The 22,246-nt window shown below is 41.3% G+C and overlaps 5 protein-coding genes across 6 annotated transcripts; 3 read left to right on the top strand and 2 right to left on the bottom strand.

Annotated features, from left to right (window-relative positions):
* The first annotated feature begins 1,246 nt into the window (after nt 1-1,246).
* Nucleotides 1,247-4,943, top strand: LOC135340484 (INO80 complex subunit B-like). Its single transcript, XM_064536824.1, has 8 exons — nt 1,247-1,343; nt 1,401-1,530; nt 1,740-1,864; nt 2,773-2,906; nt 3,343-3,492; nt 3,711-3,767; nt 4,147-4,328; nt 4,645-4,943. The coding sequence occupies exons 1-8, from the start codon at nt 1,316-1,318 to the stop codon at nt 4,790-4,792; spliced, it is 954 nt and encodes a 317-aa protein (XP_064392894.1). The 5' UTR covers nt 1,247-1,315; the 3' UTR covers nt 4,793-4,943.
* Nucleotides 4,944-4,995: 52 nt separating this feature from the next.
* On the bottom strand, nt 4,996-8,166 carry LOC135340487 (uncharacterized). The gene is made up of 7 exons (XM_064536828.1): nt 8,032-8,166; nt 7,808-7,903; nt 7,623-7,678; nt 7,142-7,201; nt 6,383-6,503; nt 5,840-6,027; nt 4,996-5,195 (listed from the first exon to the last, which is right to left on the bottom strand). Exons 1-7 carry the CDS (start codon nt 8,066-8,068, stop codon nt 5,097-5,099), a joined length of 657 nt encoding a protein of 218 aa, XP_064392898.1. The 5' UTR covers nt 8,069-8,166; the 3' UTR covers nt 4,996-5,096.
* LOC135340474 (T-box transcription factor TBX1-like) lies at nt 8,145-15,925 on the top strand. 2 transcript variants are annotated; one of them, XM_064536813.1, is made up of 11 exons: nt 8,145-8,285; nt 9,044-9,160; nt 9,895-10,074; nt 10,932-11,069; nt 12,504-12,556; nt 12,827-13,274; nt 13,381-13,645; nt 13,888-14,040; nt 14,160-14,257; nt 14,435-14,544; nt 14,743-15,925. In XM_064536813.1, the coding sequence occupies exons 6-11, from the start codon at nt 12,907-12,909 to the stop codon at nt 15,786-15,788; spliced, it is 2,040 nt and encodes a 679-aa protein (XP_064392883.1). In that variant the 5' UTR covers nt 8,145-8,285; nt 9,044-9,160; nt 9,895-10,074; nt 10,932-11,069; nt 12,504-12,556; nt 12,827-12,906; the 3' UTR covers nt 15,789-15,925. The 2 variants fall into 2 exon arrangements, with proteins under 2 accessions (XP_064392883.1, XP_064392882.1); XM_064536812.1 differs by having other exon boundaries at nt 12,147-12,556.
* A 123-nt stretch (nt 15,926-16,048) lies between these two features.
* LOC135340483 (cyclin N-terminal domain-containing protein 1-like) lies at nt 16,049-17,560 on the top strand. Its single transcript, XM_064536823.1, has 2 exons — nt 16,049-16,304; nt 16,642-17,560. Exons 1-2 carry the CDS (start codon nt 16,051-16,053, stop codon nt 17,369-17,371), a joined length of 984 nt encoding a protein of 327 aa, XP_064392893.1. The 5' UTR covers nt 16,049-16,050; the 3' UTR covers nt 17,372-17,560.
* A 107-nt stretch (nt 17,561-17,667) lies between these two features.
* Nucleotides 17,668-22,234, bottom strand: LOC135340480 (transmembrane protein 116-like). Its single transcript, XM_064536821.1, has 11 exons — nt 21,910-22,234; nt 21,067-21,110; nt 20,935-20,998; nt 20,581-20,739; nt 19,885-20,045; nt 19,500-19,614; nt 19,023-19,109; nt 18,603-18,657; nt 18,438-18,542; nt 18,225-18,310; nt 17,668-17,986 (listed from the first exon to the last, which is right to left on the bottom strand). Exons 1-11 carry the CDS (start codon nt 22,060-22,062, stop codon nt 17,798-17,800), a joined length of 1,218 nt encoding a protein of 405 aa, XP_064392891.1. The 5' UTR covers nt 22,063-22,234; the 3' UTR covers nt 17,668-17,797.
* Between the last annotated feature and the right edge of the window lie 12 nt (nt 22,235-22,246).

Genomic DNA, 22,246 nt, shown 5'->3' with positions numbered 1-22,246 from the left:
AAAGATTGCAGTGGATTGACAAAATCAGACTGTGAGGTAAACGAAGATCTCATCAATTTTCCCTGTAATAGTTTTTGTTCTCTTACCAGAAGTGATTCAGGAGTTGAAGTAGAATTGATTACTTCTACTGTTTGTGTTGTTGTATGGCTGCTGCTGTTGCTTTGATCTTCCTTGTTGAGCTTCACCAATGCTATTGGGCGACCACTTTGTGATCGTGCATTTGTAATGGTTGATACGTCTTTACTAGTGGAAATAGTCGCCGAGCCTGATTTTTGAGTTCTTAATTTTTGGGGTGAAAACGCTCTATTTTGGAATCCTCTCGAAGCTCCCTTGAACATAATGACATCACTGTCATAGGAACGAACAGAGTGATATGCTTTCACACTTGACTGGCGGAACTGACTAGCTCGACTGACAGCATTGCTTCGCATCCGGTCACTGTCCTGCTCCTCAAAATCTGCATGTCCCCTGTCCTCAATCACTGTCGTATTAGGGTCTCGTGTGCTTGCCGTCTGTGCTCGTCCGTAGAGAGCTGGATAAAATGGCTCCATGTACACGTTATTTATCCCTCTGTAAACTATCATACGGCTTTTTGTTGGGATACTTTTAGTGGGAATGTTGCTGGAACCATCAGTACGGGTCCTATGGTTAACGGGGGAAAAGTGAAAATGATAATATGAGCTGTCTAATGGTGTAAATTTAAGAATTGCATTGAAGTGTGAAAAGCTGATTCTTAATTTCTTACACTGTTATCTCTTTAGATGTACACATTGAGCACTGTCTATCAGAGATAGTGCGATTCCTCACTGCTTCATTGCCACAATCTGTTGTATTTTTAGTGCTTCTGTAGCTGACAATGTAGTTATCTGCCAGAGATTCGTGTTTGAATTGATATGCATCAATACTTCGTCTTCGTTTGTTATTTGATTTATCTCTAGATCTATGCCTCAAGGAAGACTGTTGTTTCGATACTGTCTTTTGATAAAGGCGCTGTGCATGCTCATTCAGAAAAAGAGAAGATATAAAATGTTCATATTCGCAAACTTGTACACTTGCATTGGCTGCTTGCCATGCTCCAATTTCTGCTTTCTTGCCTCCATTGATGCAAGTACATAATAGAGAGGCATTGTGAGCTCCGATCAGTTTTATGCTAGACTCAAGTGAACTGTGTAAAGACGTTCCTTTCTTCATCATAAGACATTTTCTTGGCTTTTTGCGATATGTGTAATGCGCATGCGCTGAGGTTGACACAAATCGAAACGATCTTTACCATAACAGTAAACTCTAGCAAAGCTGCTTTTCTTTCTTAATTACTATGGGGAAGAAAAGAACAAGAGACGACAGTAAGTGTGTTCATTTAAGCGATGAAGATGTACTGTTAATCACTAAAATTTCTCAAGGCTCGTCGGAACGTGGCAACTCCAAAAAGAAACATAAGAAGAATAAGCACAAGAGCAAGCACCACAAAGAAATGAAGCCTCCAATCACTCTCAAGATAAAGCTGGGTGACAAGTACATGAGTACCACAGGGTAAGCGGTACTATAAATAGACAGATTCTGTGTTTATAGGTAAATGCTAGTGATGGATATTTATTTACTGTTTGTTGTCAACGATCTTTACCAAATCTCATTAGGAAAGCTTATTTACGACTTGTTAGTTACCGATCTTTACCGTATATAATTTAGGGCGCCTTGTGTTTACTGTTTGTTAGTTAGTGATCTTTACCCAATTTCATTAGTGATGGATCCTTCCTCGATGATGTGAGCAGTGTTGCTGAGAGTGAGCCCCTGTCATTAGCAGATCAATCAGTGGGCGTGTTCGAGGATGGGGAGGGCAGTGACATCTCCGTCGGAAAAGACGAATGTGAGTCTAAATTTTGTGTAAATTGCATACACAATACATAATACATACTTAATAATAATATGTGACAGGCTCTGGGAAAACAGACCAATTGGAGCAGATATTGGTATTGAGCAATAGCCAGATTTATAGACTACAGTGTATAATCTCATAACTTTTTTTCTTGGCTTATAGTTATCTACAGTCTTTCTACTACCTCTCTGCAAAATCTGATGCTCTGAATCCAACTCTTTCCACCAAAGCGCTTTGTCTAAGCAGCCACCATTACCTTACTTTCCCCAATTTAGCAATCTTTGAGTGGGCGTTTCTCAATACTGCTGTTTTACAACTTCGAGTTTCCAACGCGCATAACTCAGGCATGGAACGAGGTATGTGCAAACTAAGCACATCAATGCGTAGGCAATTCTTTGCTCTATCATCTGGTATATAGATCGCAAAAATTATAGCTTGCGCCAATTGGTCTGTTTTCCCAGAGCCTGTCACATATTGTCTGAGAAGAGCTTTACACAGAGTAAGGTTCAAAACCTTAAAAACCAAAAGAGACAGATTACATTACAAAAGACATTACAAAAGACACAAAAATACATTAATTTATTTATATAGGTAATAAGTTTGTTATGACCTGAGAGAGTCCGTGATGCCACTGCGGCAGCCATAAAAAAATTACGTGCGTCATACTAACATAATTATATTTTTATACTTTGAACATGGTGGTTTCCTTTAAATCTGAATTTAGACGGTTCGATTTCAGTGACTTACACACATTTTGAGTAGCTCTTTGTAATACGCAAAATTTTAGGCTATGTCAAATTTTAAGCAGCTGTCAGCCTCTACCCTCCCCCCCCACACGCACACACACACACACACACACACACACACACACACACACACACACACACACACACACACAGATGAGGAAGTTGGCACTAGCGGGGTGGTAGGTGATGATGATGAGGAGGCGTGGCTAGAAGCTCTTGAGTCAGGAGGCGTGGACGAGAGAGGCTACCTCCCGGCAAAGAAAGCCTCTACCCTGACAGCTAGACAGGTGTGGAGTGATTGCATGTTCTGGAAGTCAGTACAACCGTCTGAACTAATATGTATACAGTGAAGCCTGTGTATTGTGGCTACCCTCTATAATACAGCCAGGTATCAAAGTCTCTAATATCAAATTAAGCACTCCCATTCTCCTCTGACGTCTCCACAAATGGGGGGCGAGGCGATTATCCGTGTGCATTAGCACACACCCATCATCAGTCGAAACCGATTCGATTCTAAGCAGTGAAAGTGCAGAGACCCGGCCACTATCAGTGGACGTGTCATCTCTCAAACAGAGCTGAGCAAAAAAATATGCAACTTGAAAACTAAATTAAGTCGCTGCTAAACACTCTTATAAGCAAAAGCATCCCCCCCCCACCCACACACACTTTCTTATAGCTCCCCCACACACACACCCACACCCACACACACACACACACTCACAGAGGGCACTACTGGGTGGAGAGGACAGTGAAGCTCTCATGGAACTACCACTCACTAAAAAAGGGACAGTTACGGAGGAAGACGTGCTCAAAAAGATGGAGAAGAATCAAAAGAGGCGCGTAGCTGCACTGAAACGAAAAGAGAAGAGAAAAGTAAGAAACTGTCTTGGTTGTAATGTGATCAATATTATTGCCGAGTACTGTAGTCCCAGATTTCTACATGTCATGTGATAGACCTCTACTTAAGCTACATGTCATGTGATAGACCTCTACTTAAGCTACAGACTTTATGTTTTAGTTTTGATCCAAACTAAAGTCGCCGAAACATTTGCTTCTATTTTCAGTATTTTAAACTTGACCCTTTTGCACAGTCCGAGACAGTTAGAAAGCTGATTGAGAAAACCACCAAGAAGAAGGATGAAGACAAGGTATGTGCATGTACACAAACAGAGTAGGCTGTTATACCATTCTACTAGATTCTGTGATACTTGAAATTGCATGTACAAGTTGATATTATGAGATAATGTTTGTGTAGCCAGGAAAACCTCTTTAGAAGCCAAGATAACTCAGCATCACTCTTATGCCATCTTGTTTTATGTCCTTGTCCATGTTGTATGTTTTTAAAGAGGTATCATGTAAATTGTGGTGGCCAGTATTAATTAATTATTACAAAACTCCACTCTGTCATTATTATTGATCCTAGAGCAGCTGTAGTGGTCTACACACACACACACACACACACCCACCCACCCCCACCCCCACCCCCACCCCCACTCTGTCATTATTATTTGATTCACCTTACTACAGCCAAAACTTGTCAGGGCAGCATTTCCCCACATCCGCTACATAACCAGTACACGGCCATTACAACTAACCACAGCAGGCTCAAAGGAAGACGTACATTCTCTTCCTTTGTTGCCTCCTCTACACTCTCTTCTTTCGTTGCCTCCTGGTATGGACTATCCCATAACACGACAGGCGTCTGCCAGGTGAGAGCACATGCGGTGGTGATTAGCATTTTAGGGCTTGTGTGTTTCATCCTTTAATTAAGATACATACTTGAAGCCTTGGAATTTCAGTAACTTTATATTCATTTTTATAATAACTGCATGACTGCAATTACAGACTACCGTATTACTGAAGTATGCTCTGTAACTTTAGTTTTGGTGATCCAAATTCAACAATTTTATGATTTTCTGAAAGCTTAGAAGTAGCTCGTTCACACACACACGCACGCACGCACGCACGCACGCACGCACACACACACACACACACACACACACACACACACACACACACACATAGGCCCCCTCCCCTCACCCTGTGCTCTGTTGAGGGTTGCAACCAAGTCAAGAAGTACTCCGACTCATGCACAAGCCTGCCCCTGTGTAGCTTGCAATGTTATCAGAAACTAAGAGCTACAGACAGTCACTCAATACCTGTTACATCATGATTTATAATCTTGTGCTGTACGTGACATAGTCATAATTCCATTGTTCCATGATTGTCACCACCAACGTTGGTTGCTACGTACATACCTGTTACATCATGATTTATAATCAATGTTTTTGTCATTCCATTGTTCCATGATTGTCACCACCAACGTTGGTTGCTACGTGCATGTTGATATAATTACCTTTGCCAAAGTGATCAAAGCATTCTAATTAAGTTCCGTATTTTTTTTATTGACATCCAAAACTTCATGATAAATGCGATAAAGCCGGAATGATGAGAATGTACTGAAAATGATTTAACGGTTAAGAGTCAGTTTTGTCCAGTTCTTTGGTGAGTGAGTTGACTTGATTGTCCACCTCCCTGTGTGCCAGGTGGAGGGCATGCTCCCGTATACACCAAACCTGCAGAAAATAATTATTAAAAGTTAAGCATTATTATGTGGAGTATAATTTATCAGTGTGCTCATCAAAACATAATAATTACATATTTACACAGTCCATCCGTGCGTGGTGACATTTAAAGTGTTGATGTGGACTTGCTGCCTAAGTGATCCCAAGCATTGGCAGCGCTAATTTGCCACTTTTTGCATAATATATTATTAGAAATTAAGGAAGCAAGTGTTTGTGTGACATAACTTGATTATAGCATTGCAGAGTTGATCTGATTAAACACAGTACATAGTAGAGTACACTAGTACACTCAGGAAGTCAGTATCCAGCCAGGGAAAATTGTTTATTCTGGGAACCACAAAAAATTAACAACCCCTTTCCTTGGAAATCGCCCCAAAGTTCACATAATAATTTTTATTATTAAGTTGATTAAGGGGTGGCGGGCGAATTCTCAGACTTGAAGAGAAGCCATTGAGGGACTTCAAAGATATCAATGAATGTTTACCACTGGCCCAAAACAGATTGTGGTATATATACTAAAGTATGTGTGGGGTCAAAAATTAGTATCCCATTTCACAGAAAAAGTACCGTGATGAGGAACAACAAAACCACCTGCAGCTGTTACATGACCCCCCCCCTCCCTCCCGGGTACTTGCCTCTACAGCCATACAGAGTAGCCGACCAGCTCCCAGTGCCACGACAGGTAGTACCAGTAGAGGATGCAGCGTCTGGAATATTTGGGGGAACAGCTCCGGGTGTAATTGGACGTGGTTGTAGAAATAGAGGTATGGAGGGAGACCGTGGAGACCACTGATTGTAATCAATCCCATCACCGAGTAGAACCCTGTATTATGTGAGGTGTGTCAGGTGCAGGTATTGTAAAGATATAACTTAGCTAATAGCGCCTATAGATATAGCTACCGAAAACCAAAACGGTACACAGCCAGTGCAGTCAACTAACACGGTACCAAAATTTTACCTAGCTTCACAAGGTACCAAATTAGCAACTAAAGTTCTATCAACAATGCATGGCTTTTGAAAAAGTGCACTTAGTCTAAAAGCATCGTTTTTTTCTTTACTATCTCCAGCACACAAGTGGAACTGATCAGCGTTACGTACACCATCCCTGCTAATAGCCCCAGGCCTGGCAGCACAACACACACAAGCTACCAAACCTATAAGACACATAATTCACACACCGTTCTCCATGACTGACTTGACCCACCAGGGGGCACTGCCGAAACTGTTCTTCCACGCGTGACCCGATGTATGCGTGCACACAAACACACTCCACTCAACGCATAACACAAAAACACCCCACTGCAGAGAAAAACACGTTGAGCTTGCATACCAATTTCAGTGAGGTAAACTTTTTTCTAAGAAGTTCAAGGCAGGGCGGACCTATCATATGTTAACTGTGTCCACACATCTACAGTGTAGCTACAAGGAAAACTTCAACCTCTTTACCACAGACAAACTCATCATGGTACCAGCTTTCAGGCATAATTGCAAAACAGTTGGTGGTCAGCACTGGGATGTATACGCTGGTTGCCAGGCAGGAATTGTAATTATTCAGCCTCAGGGTACATCTCTATCCCATTCACAATGAACCACACTGCTCTTGTGTCAATATCTCTGTGGGATTGGCTAGACCAGTTAGTTATCAGTGTCACTACACTTTACAACTCTGACACCTCATCAGGAGTAAAGTAGTCAGGCCACAGGGACACACACATTGACACAACACCTTGGAAACCACTAAGTAGGTATTAGATTTGACTCTTGTGAGGTGTATAAGATGTTGCCCACACACACCCCACACCACACCCACACACGTCCACACCCACGTACACACAAACACTAGATTCACTCGTAGTCTGGCCCAGATGATGGATTTTCCTATGTTGTCTATACACACACACACACCCACACCACACATACACACTAGAGTCACTCACGGAGTATGGTAGTCTGGCCCAGATGATGGATCTTCCTATGTTGTCTATCAGCACATCCAGCTGGAAATAAAACAAGACACAATCCTTGTGCAAACTTAGCAACCAGCATGCTAAACCCATATTAAGTCTACACATCAACTACTAACATAGTGCAGCTATACCAACTTCCTAAGGGAATTAAGTCCAAGTTAGAGTACAAAGATCTGGTTTGTGGGGCACCATGCATGGAGTAGTGTTGTGGGGCCTAATGTTATCAGCTGAATCAGAGGGGGACAAGGTAGGGCTGTTGGTGCATGACCAGGGGATTCCCCCCCCCCCCACACACACACGCACTAGGTAACGAAGTGTGTGTGTGTTATCAGCTGAATCAGAGGGGGACAAGGTAGGGCTGTTGGTGCATGACTAGGGGATTCCCCCCCCCCCACACACACGCACACTAAGTGACGAAGTGTGTGCTGTGTTTAAAGCAATTTTAACTCACCCAAGCTCCAAATTCCGATGTCTGTTTCAGTCGCCTGGCAACTATTCCATCCACACCTAATAAAATCAATTAATTGATGGCAATTGATTATTTAATTCCATAAATAAATACTATTACGCTTTTTTGAGACTAGTGTAGAATGAATACAATCTGGAAACTCTAAATCAAGATGTCGTTAAACTCACAATCGAGGAGGGCAGATACAATATAGAGTGGAAGAAATACCACAATCTTGTCGAAAAAAATCCAAGCAACAAGCAGCAAAATAAGCCGTAAATAACCTGTATAGGATATGTACAGTATGTACAATTAGTAAAAATACTGAATTTACAACAGAAGTGAAAATGCTACCAACACTCTTGGCAAGAACTAGCTTCTTTAACTAGAGGTCCTAAAAGCTAGTGCCTACCTATTAGGTTTGGAATATAGCAGAATACAGACGCCATTTGGACCCTACTGCCTCGAGTATGGAGCCTTCTTTGGTTTCCTAGAGATCCTACAGCCGGCCACCTCCCTGGAAGTTGTGTCTTTTTGCTTTGCTTACTTCCTGCAGGCGTCTAGTCGAGGGGGGCGGGGCTGCTGGCTCTCTGCAAAATGGATGTTTCTGCTCTAGCACCATGAGCTCTGTCAGTGTGACATGATGTTACTGTACACCCTAGCCCTGTAAGTCATTGGCCTTGTATGTGTACACAAGAAAACTGTTGTTTAGGTTGTGATAATAATGGCTAGCTGTGTCCTCTACTGTATATGATATGTATGTACGTTAGTACACATAATAAATCGTGATTATGCTCTCTTGAATTTTATTGAGGAGGTAGTTTTCACACTAAATATGCCAACCACTTTATCGATGTACAATTATACAGCAATAAATAGGCCACCCTCATAAAAAAAACATAATAGTCACTCATGACATTGTGTATATCCTTGTTTAGTTGCTCATAAATACCACATCAGAGAAAGAGGGCCCGGTCCGTTTTACTCCTAAATTGTAGAAGTTAAAGTTGCAAGCCTTATATGATTTTTAATAGTAGCGTGTGCCAGTACAGTGGGATTGAGGTGTACACTGACACACTCAAGAATGGCCACAGCAAATTAACTGTGTTTCCCCTAACACAGGTTGAGGTAGTAACCACTTGTTGCCTTTGTAAATTTCCTAGAAGCTGTGGTGGTTTTGAGTTGGTATAGATAAGGAAATGTGTCAACCAAATTGCAGAGGAAAATGCTGCGGTGCATCACCTCAATGGAATCTAGGTGGTTGATGGTACTAGCTAATCAAGCCAGAGAAAAGTATTTAGGACACAAAGCCTGTGAAATAGTGTGAGGAAAGGAAAGCCGCAGGAAACGTTAGCAGGAATTAGTATTATTAGGTTTCCCTGATCATACATTAATTATATATTAATTTATTCTATTCCTCCCAGAAATTCTCTGACAACTGTGATGACTGTTTAGATATATTGAAACAGCACAACTTATGTCTCAATATCAAAATTAATGGCCTGCTGGAGCTCTTCCTACTTCCGTTTCCTTCATCCAACGTTAGTACGTAGTTTTAGTATCTGTCGATTGCGTATATGCCATCTGCTAGTTTCACATCTGCAGATCTGTGTACTCATAATAGCAGTCTGGTCAAGTGCATTTTGTGAAGCCTTAATTGATATCAAATAATCAGCCTATTATGTAATTAGGTGCTAGAGATGAAAGCATATTATTTGTAGCCGGGATAGTGGGGTGACCCAGGCATTTAGAAAATGGGCAACCCAGGTATTTAAGTACCGTTTTTCCACTTAGTGAAGCCTCACTTGGTTGTCACCTGTTGGGAAGTATTGGAAGGAAACCAGTCAAATCAATGGGACTAAGTGGGGGTGATATCACTGGCATGACTTATTATTGTAACACCTGTACAAAATGATATACCTGTGTCTATGTACCTGTACGACGTACGCGTGTAGTTATGTAATTATTGGCCAGAAGATTTTGATAAGGACATGAAAAGTAGGAAGAGGAAAAGTTACCCCCCCGTACATGAACCCTTACTGGGACACACACACCTCTAGCTGTTGTGTATGACCTGGCAGACATGTACAGCTTTATAAGGTATACCTTGCTTTGTTTACAAACAAGTTGCCACTAACGTTTGCATGAGGAAGATACTAATAGAGGGTGGCATGCATGCTTCCTCCCCGGTCACAGCTTGTTTATACACAAACGTTGCAGCTAGGGACTTAACTGCAGTCCCTAGTCTAGCATTACTATTGATTAAAAACTACAGATCCATCTGCCATTATGAGCGTGTACACTGAGGGGTTGGCTGTAAAGAGAAACCTCGACGCATAAGACCGAGCAAGGAACACGAGGAACGTGACCAGCTTTACCAGAGAGCTACTCACTGCCAAACTTTCTCGAGTTGACACAGCAACTTTCCAAGCACAGGAAAATGCTAGATGAAACTGTAAGGCTCTGAATTACTCTGAATTCTAATTTGTAAAAGCATTGCAGTGTGCTGTATGTATGTAACTCTATATTTGTCATCAGATAATCACATGTAACCACGTACCCTCACCCCCAGATTCTGATCTATTATTTGCAGCTTCTCGGTATGCCTAGAGATGCCAGCATTTGCATTTCTAGGCCTGCTTGATTAACCAACTTTTCATGAAATATTTGCATAATTAAATTATTTACCACCAAATGGATGTACCTTGTCTCACTAATTTGCTAACACCTACTACTTAACACATGTGCATCATGCCATACGTGTGCACTGTGCGAGAATGCCACAAACGATATTATGGTATACAGAATGTGGTGGCGCATTAAACAGGCGCTGTGCTGCCACCTGCTGTAAACCTGGTAGAACTTGCCCTCAACAAACTATCGACAACTACAGTGTACAGAAAAACAAACCCTCTATACAGAAAGACAACAAGCTGTCTTACATAGAAAAACAAGAACCATATGGGGCCAAGGTGGCTCTGATAACTTTCACAATCCAATATCGATTCTGATCAAACAAATAAGACACATGTTAAGAACATCGGTAGCTGTGATACAGAAGCATAGTTTCAATGAAGTTGTGTCCGATTATTTGTAGATCAAAATACAATTATTAGAAAATTATTTGCCACATCTGATGGTTGCCATTGATAAGACCCAGTCAGCCACCCACTTATTATAATACTGATGCGTGCGATATCACTTTAGATAGCTAATTCTACCGACAGAATGCAACAACACTTTAAATTAAATATTTCACATAAATTGTAATATAATTATCGTACACTTTTAACATTGTGGTTAATTTCCTAGCCCAGCACCTGTAAAACCGTCCCATTTGGAATCCAAAAACAAGAAACAATATGAGGAACAGACAAGGAAGATGAAAACCATAGCTTACTAACTATGCTTTAATTTTCATATCTGTCCACCAACAGCTGCAAACAAGAGGTACGTATAGTTATATTCAACATATTTGTATACATTATTTTTTTTATGAAATACTGTCTATAGCAGCTGAGCGTTTAAGTTTAAGAAACGCAATGTACTGCCGAATAGTATTATTGAGACATTTATTGAGACATAATCATAAACATAGTTCAGTTTTTTGTGCGATAGTGAAACCTAGTTGTACGTTTTTAGGCTTCCTACAATCATCACTCAATCAGTATGGCTAGCCGCAGAAGGTGATAGCTAATCTTGTATGGGGCTTGGACACAGTCCAGTGGAAGCTAGCAGACCACATGATGGACTGACACTCTAGGTCATCTCTGTGCTGTGGCCAAGGGTGCATATTAGTAACCTGTTTTCTGGTTTGCATTGTGAATGATATGATTATGGCGCCAGCCGGTGTATTGATTGTTCTATACTCGATTATGCATGAGGCCATGAAATGAGATCACAAAGAAACACATTGCCATGGGAGAAATGACTGCATCCACTTAAAGCTGTACAAGTGCTGTCACGGTCTAACTGTCACGTATATTTGGTCTTGCACCTCTAGATCATGGGTGTTCTAATACTTCAAGAGAGACTGGAATATGTTAGACAGCTTTTAATTGCAACAATTGGCTATAGTTTGGGCTAGAGGTATCAGAAAAAGGGTACAGTACGTAGCGCTTGATTTTCGTGTTTTTGAGGGTTAACAATCCTCAAGGTCGCCTACGAAATACTTAGCTAACGGAAGACACAACGTCATTGACCAAATAACGTGAAATTTAAATGCCCTGAAGCGCTATACGGTAACTGGCATGTGGCACTAAGAGTTTGCAACATTGTTGATCGCGTTGTTTTCAGTGTGTTCGTTCTTCCTATCTATTATTGCAAGAGATGAATAACTTGCACACTTAGCTAGTAATAGTAGCATAGAAGTTGACAGCAAATTTATTTAAGACTTACTGCCAATTTATTAGGCAGCCTTTACTTTGATGATCCGCCCATTCTAACTGTGAGGGCACTGCAAATACTTTCAGGTCCCAGCTGTTATGTAATTATCGCTGATCAAGGGTTCAATTTTTTAATGTGCAGGTGTCAGTCTAGAAGAGTCTAAGAGGTAAACAGATGTGTGTCCCAAATCAGCAGATGATAGAGGTTAATGGGGGTGTGAGTACCATTTAGTATTGTATTTCTTGCAGACAAAGCAATTTACACCTCTAGTAGTGTGAGGATGTCTTGTTTATGCTATCAGCTGGTTTAGTAGGGATTGATTCCCCCATGTTATCAATCAGTGTAATGGTATTCATTGCTGTTAGTACGTCATCTGCAAATTGAGTGACGTAGATCTTTGTTTACATAGACAGATAAATTAGCTTGAGGCAATTAATGTCATGAATAACATTAGCGAGTAGCAAGTGTAAAAACAGCACTTTTCTTTCTTTTGTTTAGTTTCAACAGAGTTGAGAGCTAGCTGGAGCTAGCTCAAGAGCAACTTGATTAAGGTGAGGAGGTGTCATTTATGCTAACTGCAATCTGCAATCTGCAATGTAGCTTGCAATGAGCAAATAATTATAGCTATAGTGAAAAATATATTATGATGCTGTGCACTGCAATAGCTAGTAGCTAGAATTTATAGTAACCATGTATTTGTATTATAGAGATAGCCTGTAGCTACTGCTTGTATATTAAAAGCATGTATGCATGTATGCATGCTACCTTCATGAAAATGGAGATATTACGTACGTAAACCTTGTACTCCGTTCCTGCAACAGAAGCTTGCTTCAGCTACAACAGTGAGCCAGTGTGTGTGTTAGTTCCTGCTAGTCAAGAGTCTCGTGCAGTATCTGGAACAATGAATGCAGTGATTGAAGACACCATTGAAGACGAATCTCAACCTATGGAGGACATCCCAGAATCATCATCGTCGTCTTCTTCAAGTACTTCATCTGATGAATCGATGTCTGACAGCAGCAGTAAAGGAGATGATGTCGTTTCGCTAGAAGAGACTAGTCCGTTACCGTACATCATACAGCAACACCCGGGTATGGAGATGGTCAACACTTTCCACGCCCGTACAAAGAGCAATCATAAGCTTCTCCCTCAGAGAGTGTTTAGTGAGGAAAGAAATGGAAATCGAATCTCAGCAATCCTCGAGACAGCAGATCTGTGGAAACAGTTTAACGATATTGGAACGGAAATGATAGTAACAAGACGTGGAAGGTTTGTAATTTATTTATAGGCCTACAGTTGTGTGTTATAAACGTGTTCATCTTTTATCTGAAGTGTGTTATTCTTAATTAATTGTTCATCTTTCTCGTTTGTGCAGGCGAATGTTTCCACCGCTCAAAATCCAACTCCTAGATCTGGACCCAAAAGCCAGCTACGTTCTACTCATGGACATAGCTCCGTGTGATGAGTATCGATACAAGTTTCACAATTACTCGTGGCAGCAGTGTTTCAAGGAGGACTGCTCAGCCACACGCTACTATGTTCATCCTGACTCTCCAGCCCTGGGGGCTCACTGGTTGAAATCCATCATCAGCTTCTATAAACTGAAATTAACAAACAACCAATTGGACAAACTTGGAAATGTAAGACCTTAATTATGCCTTGATCGAGGCGTAGCCGCACGAGGGTTACAGTAAAGCTGACTGTGTGTGTGTGTGTGTGTATGTCTGTCTGTGTGTCTATTGTAACTGCTCAACGGTTGCAATTCAACGAAAACTAACAGCTTCTATAGGCTTCTTCTAGTTGTAAATTGAACGAATCATGTATGTATTATTGAAATGTTGATTGCCAGTAGTTACTTATTTTTGTAATCTGTCCACTTTAGATAATTGTGAACAGTATGCACAAGTACCAGCCGAGGCTGCATATTGTAGAGGCCAGCTGCACGGATGTGGAACTGCTCAGGCACAAAGAGTTCCAGACTATTATTTTCCCTGACACACAATTCATGACCGTCACCGCCTACCAAAATGATAAAGTGAGTCTAATAATTATCTTGATATTATATGTACTATGTCACTGATACATGCATGCGAGGAAGCAAACTAAGATTAGTACCAAGTTTTTAAAATTGTGTCTCTTCAATTTTTTTTACAGATTACACAGCTCAAGATTAACAACAACCCTTTTGCGAAGGGATTTCGCCATCCATTTGCTCGTGTTCGACCTAGATCAAGATATCACATCAACCAACGGTGAGTTATTTATGTGGTTACTTATAGGAACTCTATTCATCATGTTCATATGTCATGTTGTAGGTCAACCACCCTAGTATTATGGAATGTTAGGATAGACCATAATGTAAGATAATAGTCACACCATGGACCACAGGGAAATATTTATCTTATGTGTCATGATTGTACTCTATACAGGTACGGTTCAACTGGTAGTGAGTCTTCAGTAGAAGAGGGCATCACTACCTCCTTGTCAGTGATTCACTCTGGTCCTCACTTTGTCTCTGGCACCATCAGAAATGAACAAGGTATGTTTGTACAGTGTGTACATGTTCAGTTTTGCCTGGAGGCATTTACTACATACTCCATTGTACAACAAGTAGATAATATCACTGATAATTATGACTTTTCCTTTGTTCTGCTCCTATATTTATATAACACTGCATACCAGAATCATTACAGTATATACTATCGGTTCATTTATTTTGTCTTACCCCTATTCACAGAAGTGGTGAGCTTTCCACTCAAAGTCCTTAAAAAACCAAGACAAAGCGATTCTGACTCCACTGGACAAAGCACGTCATCTCCAACTCTACTCAACCCACACCACAGTCAACCAATTGTCTACAACGTTCCCTCCACCGCTTCACCCATAAGAGTCACTTCATCACCTCCATTCATGCTGAGTCAGCAGAAACCACTCCAGCAACAAATATTCAACACTCTCCCAGCCCCTCCTCCTCCACACTATAGAAAACTCTCTGTTGGCTCGCATGTTAAGAAACAAATCATTCAACCTGATCCAACGTCTGGACAGAATCTCCCCGTTTCAAGTATTTTACCTCCATCCCACTACGTTATAAACCCCATGGCTGCTCCGGTCCATACTATGAATGGAACACCCAAAAACATTTGTTCTCCTCCAGCTGGTATTATGAACGGGCATTGCCAAGCAGTTCCAATGATGATGATAAATGGATCCAAGTATCTCCTTTACGTCCCACCTGGTGGAGGTCCCCCATCACTTGTTCCAATGCCGTCTGCACCACCTCTTCCTAGCCATACTGCTGTGTATACTAGCGCACCTGTTCAACTCATAAATACCGCACCGACTGCAACTTCTCAGCCTGCATTCCAGCTGCCAACAAGATCCAAAATTTCACCGAAATCCACAAAACCTGCACCTCCCCCCCTCTTGTCTATTAGATCCGTTAATTCCCCTACTGTCCCTACAAGTCTCGTCAAGGCAACCCGCTCCCCAACAACTACTGAACACAGTGTCAGTGAAAAACCTGTTATTTATTTGCAATCACCCCCTACAACTTGTCAGAAATTGTTCATTTTGCCCGTCATGTCAAATTCACAACCAAAAAACGGCACAGTATTGATGTCAAGGGATAGAAAAATATCTTCTTCAACTTCTAAGAGCCCGAAGTCAGCAGAGGAGCATCAGGTGCCTTCTTCAATGCCTATTTATCGATTTGGTGATGCTATTCATCCTGTACAGTTCATGAGCTCTCCTCACTTATCCCCCCTGACTCGTTCTAGCTAGTTTTGTGATACCTGATACACACACAGCTAGGAGTGTTTAGTTTTTGTATCATGTCTCTGATTTCAATTTTTTTATTACCCCATCCCTCTTGGTTTGATTTGCCCCTCATTGGTTTTGGTTGATTTGCCCCTGAAGAATTATTGCTAATAAAATTATACGAGCTACGCCCATTTTTAAGTTGCATGTGTGCGCATGCGCTAAATGTATACAAGACTTGTACGGGTGCGCATAGCTACAGGCTGGGCAAAGGAAGGTTGAAAAGATGTCTTGTACTAGTGCCAAAGAGTGTCCCTCTACCTCTACTGTGAGCGTATTTACTGAGTGTTTTGCTTCTCCACCTGAGCCAAGATTCCACGAGTCACAAAGCAGCATAACTGCAGAGCTACTGCAAGACTATCTGGAGCTATTGACCACAAAGAATGAAGCTACTATCAACAGTGCTACACCGGGTGTTACAACACTCTTCAAGGACCAAAACACAGTGCTCTTTCTGTTTGAGTTATGCAGACACCTTGGGTACGTTTATTATAAGTTTAGCTGTTACTGTACTGCTACGTACCTAACTATCCACTAACCTATTATACATGTATCTAGTAAAATTGCGAAAATAACATTTTGCGAGTTTTATTTGAGGTTCAAATGACCACACCCCTACAGTAGAAAGGCCTTTACAATACCGGAAGTAAACAAGGATTCCAAATTTTCGAGGAACTAAAATTTCGAGGTTCTCGAGGCCAATCTCCACGAAAACCGCGAAAATTTAGTTCCTCGAAAATAAAGCGCTTATACGGTATCCATATATATTGCAGATTTACTTGTCGAGCTAACAATTGGTTCATTTCCATCCCTATAGATTAACTCCCGATGTACAGTACAGGGCAGTGGAGCTATTTCATCGGTTCATGATCGGACACATTGAAGAGTTGTACTCACACGTCCAAAGCAGTGCAGAAACAAGCAGCCCTATCACGTGGCGGGACGTGGAAGAGAGACTTAAACACCAAGTCACTTTACGGGCTGTCTCGTGTGTTCAACTCGCCAGCAAACTGAGCTCTCACTACCATCTTGTCACACTCAACCGAGCAAGAGTCTTCCTCTCAAAATGTGGTTTCCGATACGCTGCAACGAGTATCGTACAGTCAGAAGTTAGAGTATTAAAAACGATAAAATTCCGAGTGCATAACCCCACTCCTCTAGAGTTTATCGAAACCCTGCTTGGAGCACTAGATAGTGAAGATGATAGCCTTCCCGTGATGCAACTACATGGTATCTCTTTAAAGCTACTCGATATATTTTATCTCTCAAGAGAATCGATTTTCACAAATTTCGCTAAGCTTATCAAGAGTAGGAACAATACAAGGCCTGAGGAAATTGAGAAACTTATCAGTGTTCTATGTGTGGACTCGATGCTACTAGCTGCAGCAATTATTACATCTGCCAGCCTGGTCATTTACGAGGCGATTGACACACAGTGGTTAATATCTGCACTGTGTGAGGCTGCTGGGGTGGAGTCTCGAGATATCATTGATTATTCACTAGTCTTGATGCAAGAAGTGTTCTCAGGTGATGATTCAGACACTTAAGGAAAACGTCTAAGAACGATATTATGCGTAACTGAACTATTGAACCTTCCTCCCAAGTGTTACACTGTGCGCACTAAGTTATCAAGACAATCTCATTCATCGCATCATCAATAATTGTCAAATACTTCAGATTCAGTATAATACATGTACATGTTGTACGTCTCAGTATTAATTTATTAATTAGCATAATTATAAGATTTCTGAATACAGCGCACGCATGCACTTTGGAGTGGGACTATAATTAGTAGCTATTATTAGGGGGTGGGGCATGCTGACACATATACATTAATGGTATATAGTTTATATAAAAAAAGTTTCAATCACATAAAAAGACACATTATGACAAAATAAAATACCTATACATGTATACAGCTAGTATGTACACCACACAAATCATGTACACACAGTCGAGCAGCGCACTAAATGTTAAGTGGGATTGGCACGATTCAAGTTCATACTGCCACCCGAGTTGTACTCTGATTTCCCAGTCACTGACTGGTAGCCTCTCCCCAACGACTTTATCCTGTCTCCTACACTGAGGGCTTTTCTGAACTCCTTCCTTGTCCACCCGTACACGAGCGCATTGAGGAAGCCTTGTAGTGGAGCCAGAATAGCCTGGGGGGAGGGGAGGGGGAGGGGGGAGGGGGCACTTAGTAGCTATAATTATATACATGTAGCTAGTACATGTATCACTGAAGTTTCTAGGTTTGGTTTTCTAAAAAAAAAAAAAACGTTGGTTTTTTGATTGATCATTACTCATTGTATACAAGCTAGAGTATACAATAGCCTAAATGAACCGGTACTTAACCTTAGTGGCTGAGTACAATACAAGGCACTGGGAAGATGGTCTTACATGGAAGTAGAGGATAACTCTATCCACAGGCTCATCAAGATGGAGCTTCTCATCCTCGTGCCAGATGTCAATGCAAGCCGCAATAACTATGTGGGTAAGATAGGGAGGTGTGGTTATGTGGGTGTGTGTGGGTGGAGGGGTGCGGGTGTGTGTGTGTGTGTAGGGAGGGGTATGAGTGGCTGGCCATGTGTAATGGAGTGTGTACCAACTCACTGGGTAGTCCACAAATAAAAAATATGAGGATAAAGGCTGTAAGACGTGCAATGATTGTCTTAATCTGTTTCTTGTTTCTGCCCTCGTCAACCAACACACTGTTCTCTGGGTAAAGTAAAATAAAGGAATATCAACACAGCAGTACAACATTGAATGATGACAAACCTTGTTGCAGTCTCATAACCTTCCTGGCAAACACAAATGTCAGTATATACAAGGTCTGCAAGGAATACATAAAATTAATCGTGATAGCGTTAAACTGCTACATGTAGTGACTCAACCAGCCCACGCTATTTTTGGAAAATGGGCAATTTGGGTCCGAAATAAATCCCCACATAATTATTGTTAGACTATCAAAAAGCTATTAAGTTTAATTGGACGTTCGCAACACAAGTTATGGACAATCGAAGATAGCTCTGAAAACAGGTCTGATTTAGAAAACACCCACTTCAGCTACACACAGTGTGATGTAGTGTGATACCATCATCTTAGGAAGATGAGCATCTATATACAAGATACCTAGAGCTACTTAAATGGCTACTACATGTACAAGGCTTACATAATTATGTGAATGTATAGACTCACTATTATGAGGGTCGTAGAGACGAGGAAGGTGGAGCCAAGAACAGTCGCGTGGATCTTGGCGTAGCTTTGAAAATGTGACACCTCAAGCTGCAGAATATGGAATACAAATACACTCATACCAAGTATAGGTAATGGTAGTATCGGGTTTCAAATGCGAGGTTGATCGAATGCAAATGACATGATACACTGCACAAGCCTGATAATGATTGCGAATTGCAATCGAAAGAACCTCGCGTTCGAAACCTGGTATATATACAGTACAGGGTTTTGCAGAATCTTTGCAACATCAACAAAAAGCGTTGAGGGTTGAGTGTTCCTTATATGGAACACTTGCACCACTGGTCTTCCATGTAAGGAAGGCTCAACCCTCAATGCTTTTTGTTGATGTTGCAAAGATTCTGCAAAACCCTGTATGTGTAGAATCAACACACACACACGTACACACACATGTATCAGGTACACTGGCAGTAACCTCACCCCATCATCTGGACGTATATTGAAGAAGTCGGGCACACACCAGCAGCCATAGTTGGTACTCTCAATGCCTACAATGCTCTCCATAGCTGGTATCAGGATGAACAGGGGCAGAACCCTGGCCACAGAAACACACAAACATTGAGACAAGTATTGTTTACAAGACAGTGACATGTGTTTGATTGACAACTCTACAAACTATCAATCTACTCCTGGAAAGCATGGGCAAACACGATAATTTAATCAGGAAGAAGCAATTTTACGCATGATTTAATCCTACCATATGATATACGTAGGGCAGACAAAAGGCCACTTTCATCAAAACTTGTTTTGCTTGTTTTGCTTATATAAGAGCCTTGCTTAGAGCTACAAAATACACAATCCTTACCAGCTCAATATGTAGCCAGCAAGAGTGAAGAAGTATCGAAATTTTTTCCGCTTGTCTTTCTCACTCAAAAGCTTCCCTTTGTTGACGTACATCTCTATCACTCTGATCAGAGCATTCTGAGCGTAGATGAGTGTCAGAAAGTAGGTCACCATGGCTGCCATCTACAGAGAAAGAGTAATTTATTTTAAGAAGTCAGTTCATTACATAAAGGAGTTAACCTCTAGATATCTAGTCTACTTATAATTATTAGCAAAGTGTTAGTGGGTGAAAAACAAGCCATAATTATAGATGTACCGTATGACCACTAATTAAGGCGACTCTCCAAAGATGCGACCTGCGAGCTTAGGCAATTTTCTGACCTCTAAAAGTAGCGACAGCTGCGTTGACAATTATTTTTTAGTGTTGCGTCCTAAATGGAGGCAAATGTAGCTACACCCTAGCCTCGGTTCTAGCCCACTGGAAAATAGTGTTTTTAAGCGGCCAGAAATCGAGGTAAGTAAACTAAAGTAGAGCTATCTCCAATTAGATGCGACCCTCTAAATATGCGACACCAGGACTTCAATATAATTTTTCAATCTCCACAAGAAACGACCTCTGGCTTTGTAATTATTTAAAAGTGTCGCCTTAATTAGAGATCTTACAGCAGTACTCAGGCTTACAGCTATTATAAGACTTTCTTACAAGTCCATAACTTACGGAGGTTGATACCCCGAGAACATAGCACATCCCAGTGTGAGGGTCTGATTCGTTCCTAGCCCACCCTCCCTGACCGGGACTCAACCAAACCACACCCCCAATCATCCACAGTATGGACAGGATAAAGTCTGCCACTGAGAGAATGAACAGAGGGTGAACCTGTGTGTGTGTGTGTGAGGTGTGTGGAGTGTGTGAAGTGTGTGTGTGTGGGCGGGGGGTTAAGGGTGAGATGCATACGTATATGGTATAAGGAGTGTTTTAAAGTCACACACTGATGGTGGTGGGAGGGAAAGGGAAGCAAACAATTGATACGGTACATGTAAATAATGCAGAGCTTGTGTGTAAAGAACTCACTTCTGCTTTGTTGAGTTTTCCACTCAACAGGACAGAGAGTATAATCGAGGCTGACCCAAAGACACTGCAAAATTGAAAGTGAAAGTGAAAGTAAGCATTGTACGCACTCTGCACTATAATTATGATGGTTACCTTATAGTGGACGTGATGATTCGAATGATGGCTATCGGCTCAGCCTGTGACAACGTGAGTAAATGATAACAGTAGCTAATGTACAAACTGCTATTGTACATTACCAAAACAGGTACATCTATGAATACAGAACAATCAAAAATGCATGACAGTCATATAATTATACAGGTGTACAAAAACACACAGTTCATTAACAACAACGATTTAGGTAGACTTAAAAACTCCTTTACTGCCGCTTCACAAAACACTGCATAATTATTATTCTGTGCCTTTTGAAATGTACTTACAGGTACAGTGAATAAATGGTGTCAAAAGCACACACACACACACACACACGCATACAACCCTTTTTCACTTCACTTTACTTAAAAGTTAAAGTTAAAAAAGCACTCTAGTTGACACCTGCAGTGTGTAGACTAGTGTACAGAGCCTATAGTGTGGTCCCACTGTGTACACTGTAGCTAGTGTACAGAGCCTATAGTGTAGTCCCACTGTGTACACTGTAGACTAGTGTACAGAGCCTATAGTGTGGTCCCACTGTGTGCACTGTAGACTAGTGTACAGAGCCTATAGTGTGGTCCCACCGTGTGCACTGTAGCTAGTGTACAGAGCCTATAGTGTGGTCCCACTGTGTGCACTGTAGACTAGTGTACAGAGCCTATAGTGTAGTCCCACTGTGTGCACTGTAGACTAGTGTACAGAGCCTATAGTGTGGTCCCACTGTGTGCACTGTAGCTAGTGGTAGGGTTCTGTTTTAGGCTTATATTTCAAGTAAGGTGACAAGGTTTGTACAGTCTAGTCGCACATAATTTATCTAATTTATAACATGCATGCAGCTCTCACATCCACTGTGTCCAAGTTCCACTGTGTGCAGTTACAGGCATTTGTGGTTGTTGTTAGGTTCCCATCTTCCAGTACACTAACAAAACTCCTCTCCAAGAAACTAGAATTGGTTCCAGGACAGAACAGAGATGAATTATTTATAATATCTTCCATGGCTTGCTCCCTCCACTTGCAAAAAGGTTACTTCAATTTCTTGGAGATCAAATACCACCACCACAGATGATCCAATCAATTCCTGAGCTGTAGTGTATTAAGATAGCTAACTAACTGTGGTTTATATACTGTTGTTATGTACATGAAGCTAGCTATGTGCAAAGTCACAAGGTTAGCAAAGGTC

Source organism: Halichondria panicea, chromosome 8 (genome assembly GCF_963675165.1).
Source record: "Halichondria panicea chromosome 8, odHalPani1.1, whole genome shotgun sequence".
NCBI lineage: Eukaryota > Metazoa > Porifera > Demospongiae > Suberitida > Halichondriidae > Halichondria > Halichondria panicea.
Note: the sequence above shows the minus strand (reverse complement) of the source record. Positions and strands in the feature narration are given on the sequence as shown.

What these genes read in the sequence shown, in the direction of transcription:
- LOC135340484 (XM_064536824.1), top strand. Translation starts at nt 1,316, where the DNA reads ATGGGGAAGAAAAGAACAAGAGACGACA. An exon ending in GAAAAGAACAAGAGACGACA is followed by an intron (nt 1,344 to 1,400) that starts GTAAGTGTGTTC and finishes AAATTTCTCAAG; the next exon opens with GCTCGTCGGAACGTGGCAAC. An exon ending in CTCCGTCGGAAAAGACGAAT is followed by an intron (nt 1,865 to 2,772) that starts GTGAGTCTAAAT and finishes ACACACACACAG; the next exon opens with ATGAGGAAGTTGGCACTAGC.
- LOC135340487 (XM_064536828.1), bottom strand. Translation starts at nt 8,068, where the DNA reads ATGGCGTCTGTATTCTGCTATATTCCAAACCTAATAG. An exon ending in CTATATTCCAAACCTAATAG is followed by an intron (nt 7,904 to 8,031) that starts GTAGGCACTAGC and finishes TATCCTATACAG; the next exon opens with GTTATTTACGGCTTATTTTG. An exon ending in CATCGGAATTTGGAGCTTGG is followed by an intron (nt 7,202 to 7,622) that starts GTGAGTTAAAAT and finishes TTTTATTTCCAG; the next exon opens with CTGGATGTGCTGATAGACAA.
- LOC135340474 (XM_064536813.1), top strand. Translation starts at nt 12,907, where the DNA reads ATGAATGCAGTGATTGAAGACACCATTGAAGACGAATCTCAACCTATG. An exon ending in AATTGGACAAACTTGGAAAT is followed by an intron (nt 13,646 to 13,887) that starts GTAAGACCTTAA and finishes TGTCCACTTTAG; the next exon opens with ATAATTGTGAACAGTATGCA. An exon ending in CCGCCTACCAAAATGATAAA is followed by an intron (nt 14,041 to 14,159) that starts GTGAGTCTAATA and finishes TTTTTTTTACAG; the next exon opens with ATTACACAGCTCAAGATTAA.
- LOC135340483 (XM_064536823.1), top strand. Translation starts at nt 16,051, where the DNA reads ATGTCTTGTACTAGTGCCAAAGAGTGTCCCTCTACCTCTACTGTGAGC. An exon ending in GAGTTATGCAGACACCTTGG is followed by an intron (nt 16,305 to 16,641) that starts GTACGTTTATTA and finishes CCATCCCTATAG; the next exon opens with ATTAACTCCCGATGTACAGT.
- LOC135340480 (XM_064536821.1), bottom strand. Translation starts at nt 22,062, where the DNA reads ATGGAAGATATTATAAATAATTCATCTCTGTTCTGTCCTGGAACCAAT. An exon ending in GCTGGCTACATATTGAGCTG is followed by an intron (nt 19,615 to 19,884) that starts GTAAGGATTGTG and finishes TTCTGTGGCCAG; the next exon opens with GGTTCTGCCCCTGTTCATCC. An exon ending in ATATACGTCCAGATGATGGG is followed by an intron (nt 19,110 to 19,499) that starts GTGAGGTTACTG and finishes CATATTCTGCAG; the next exon opens with CTTGAGGTGTCACATTTTCA.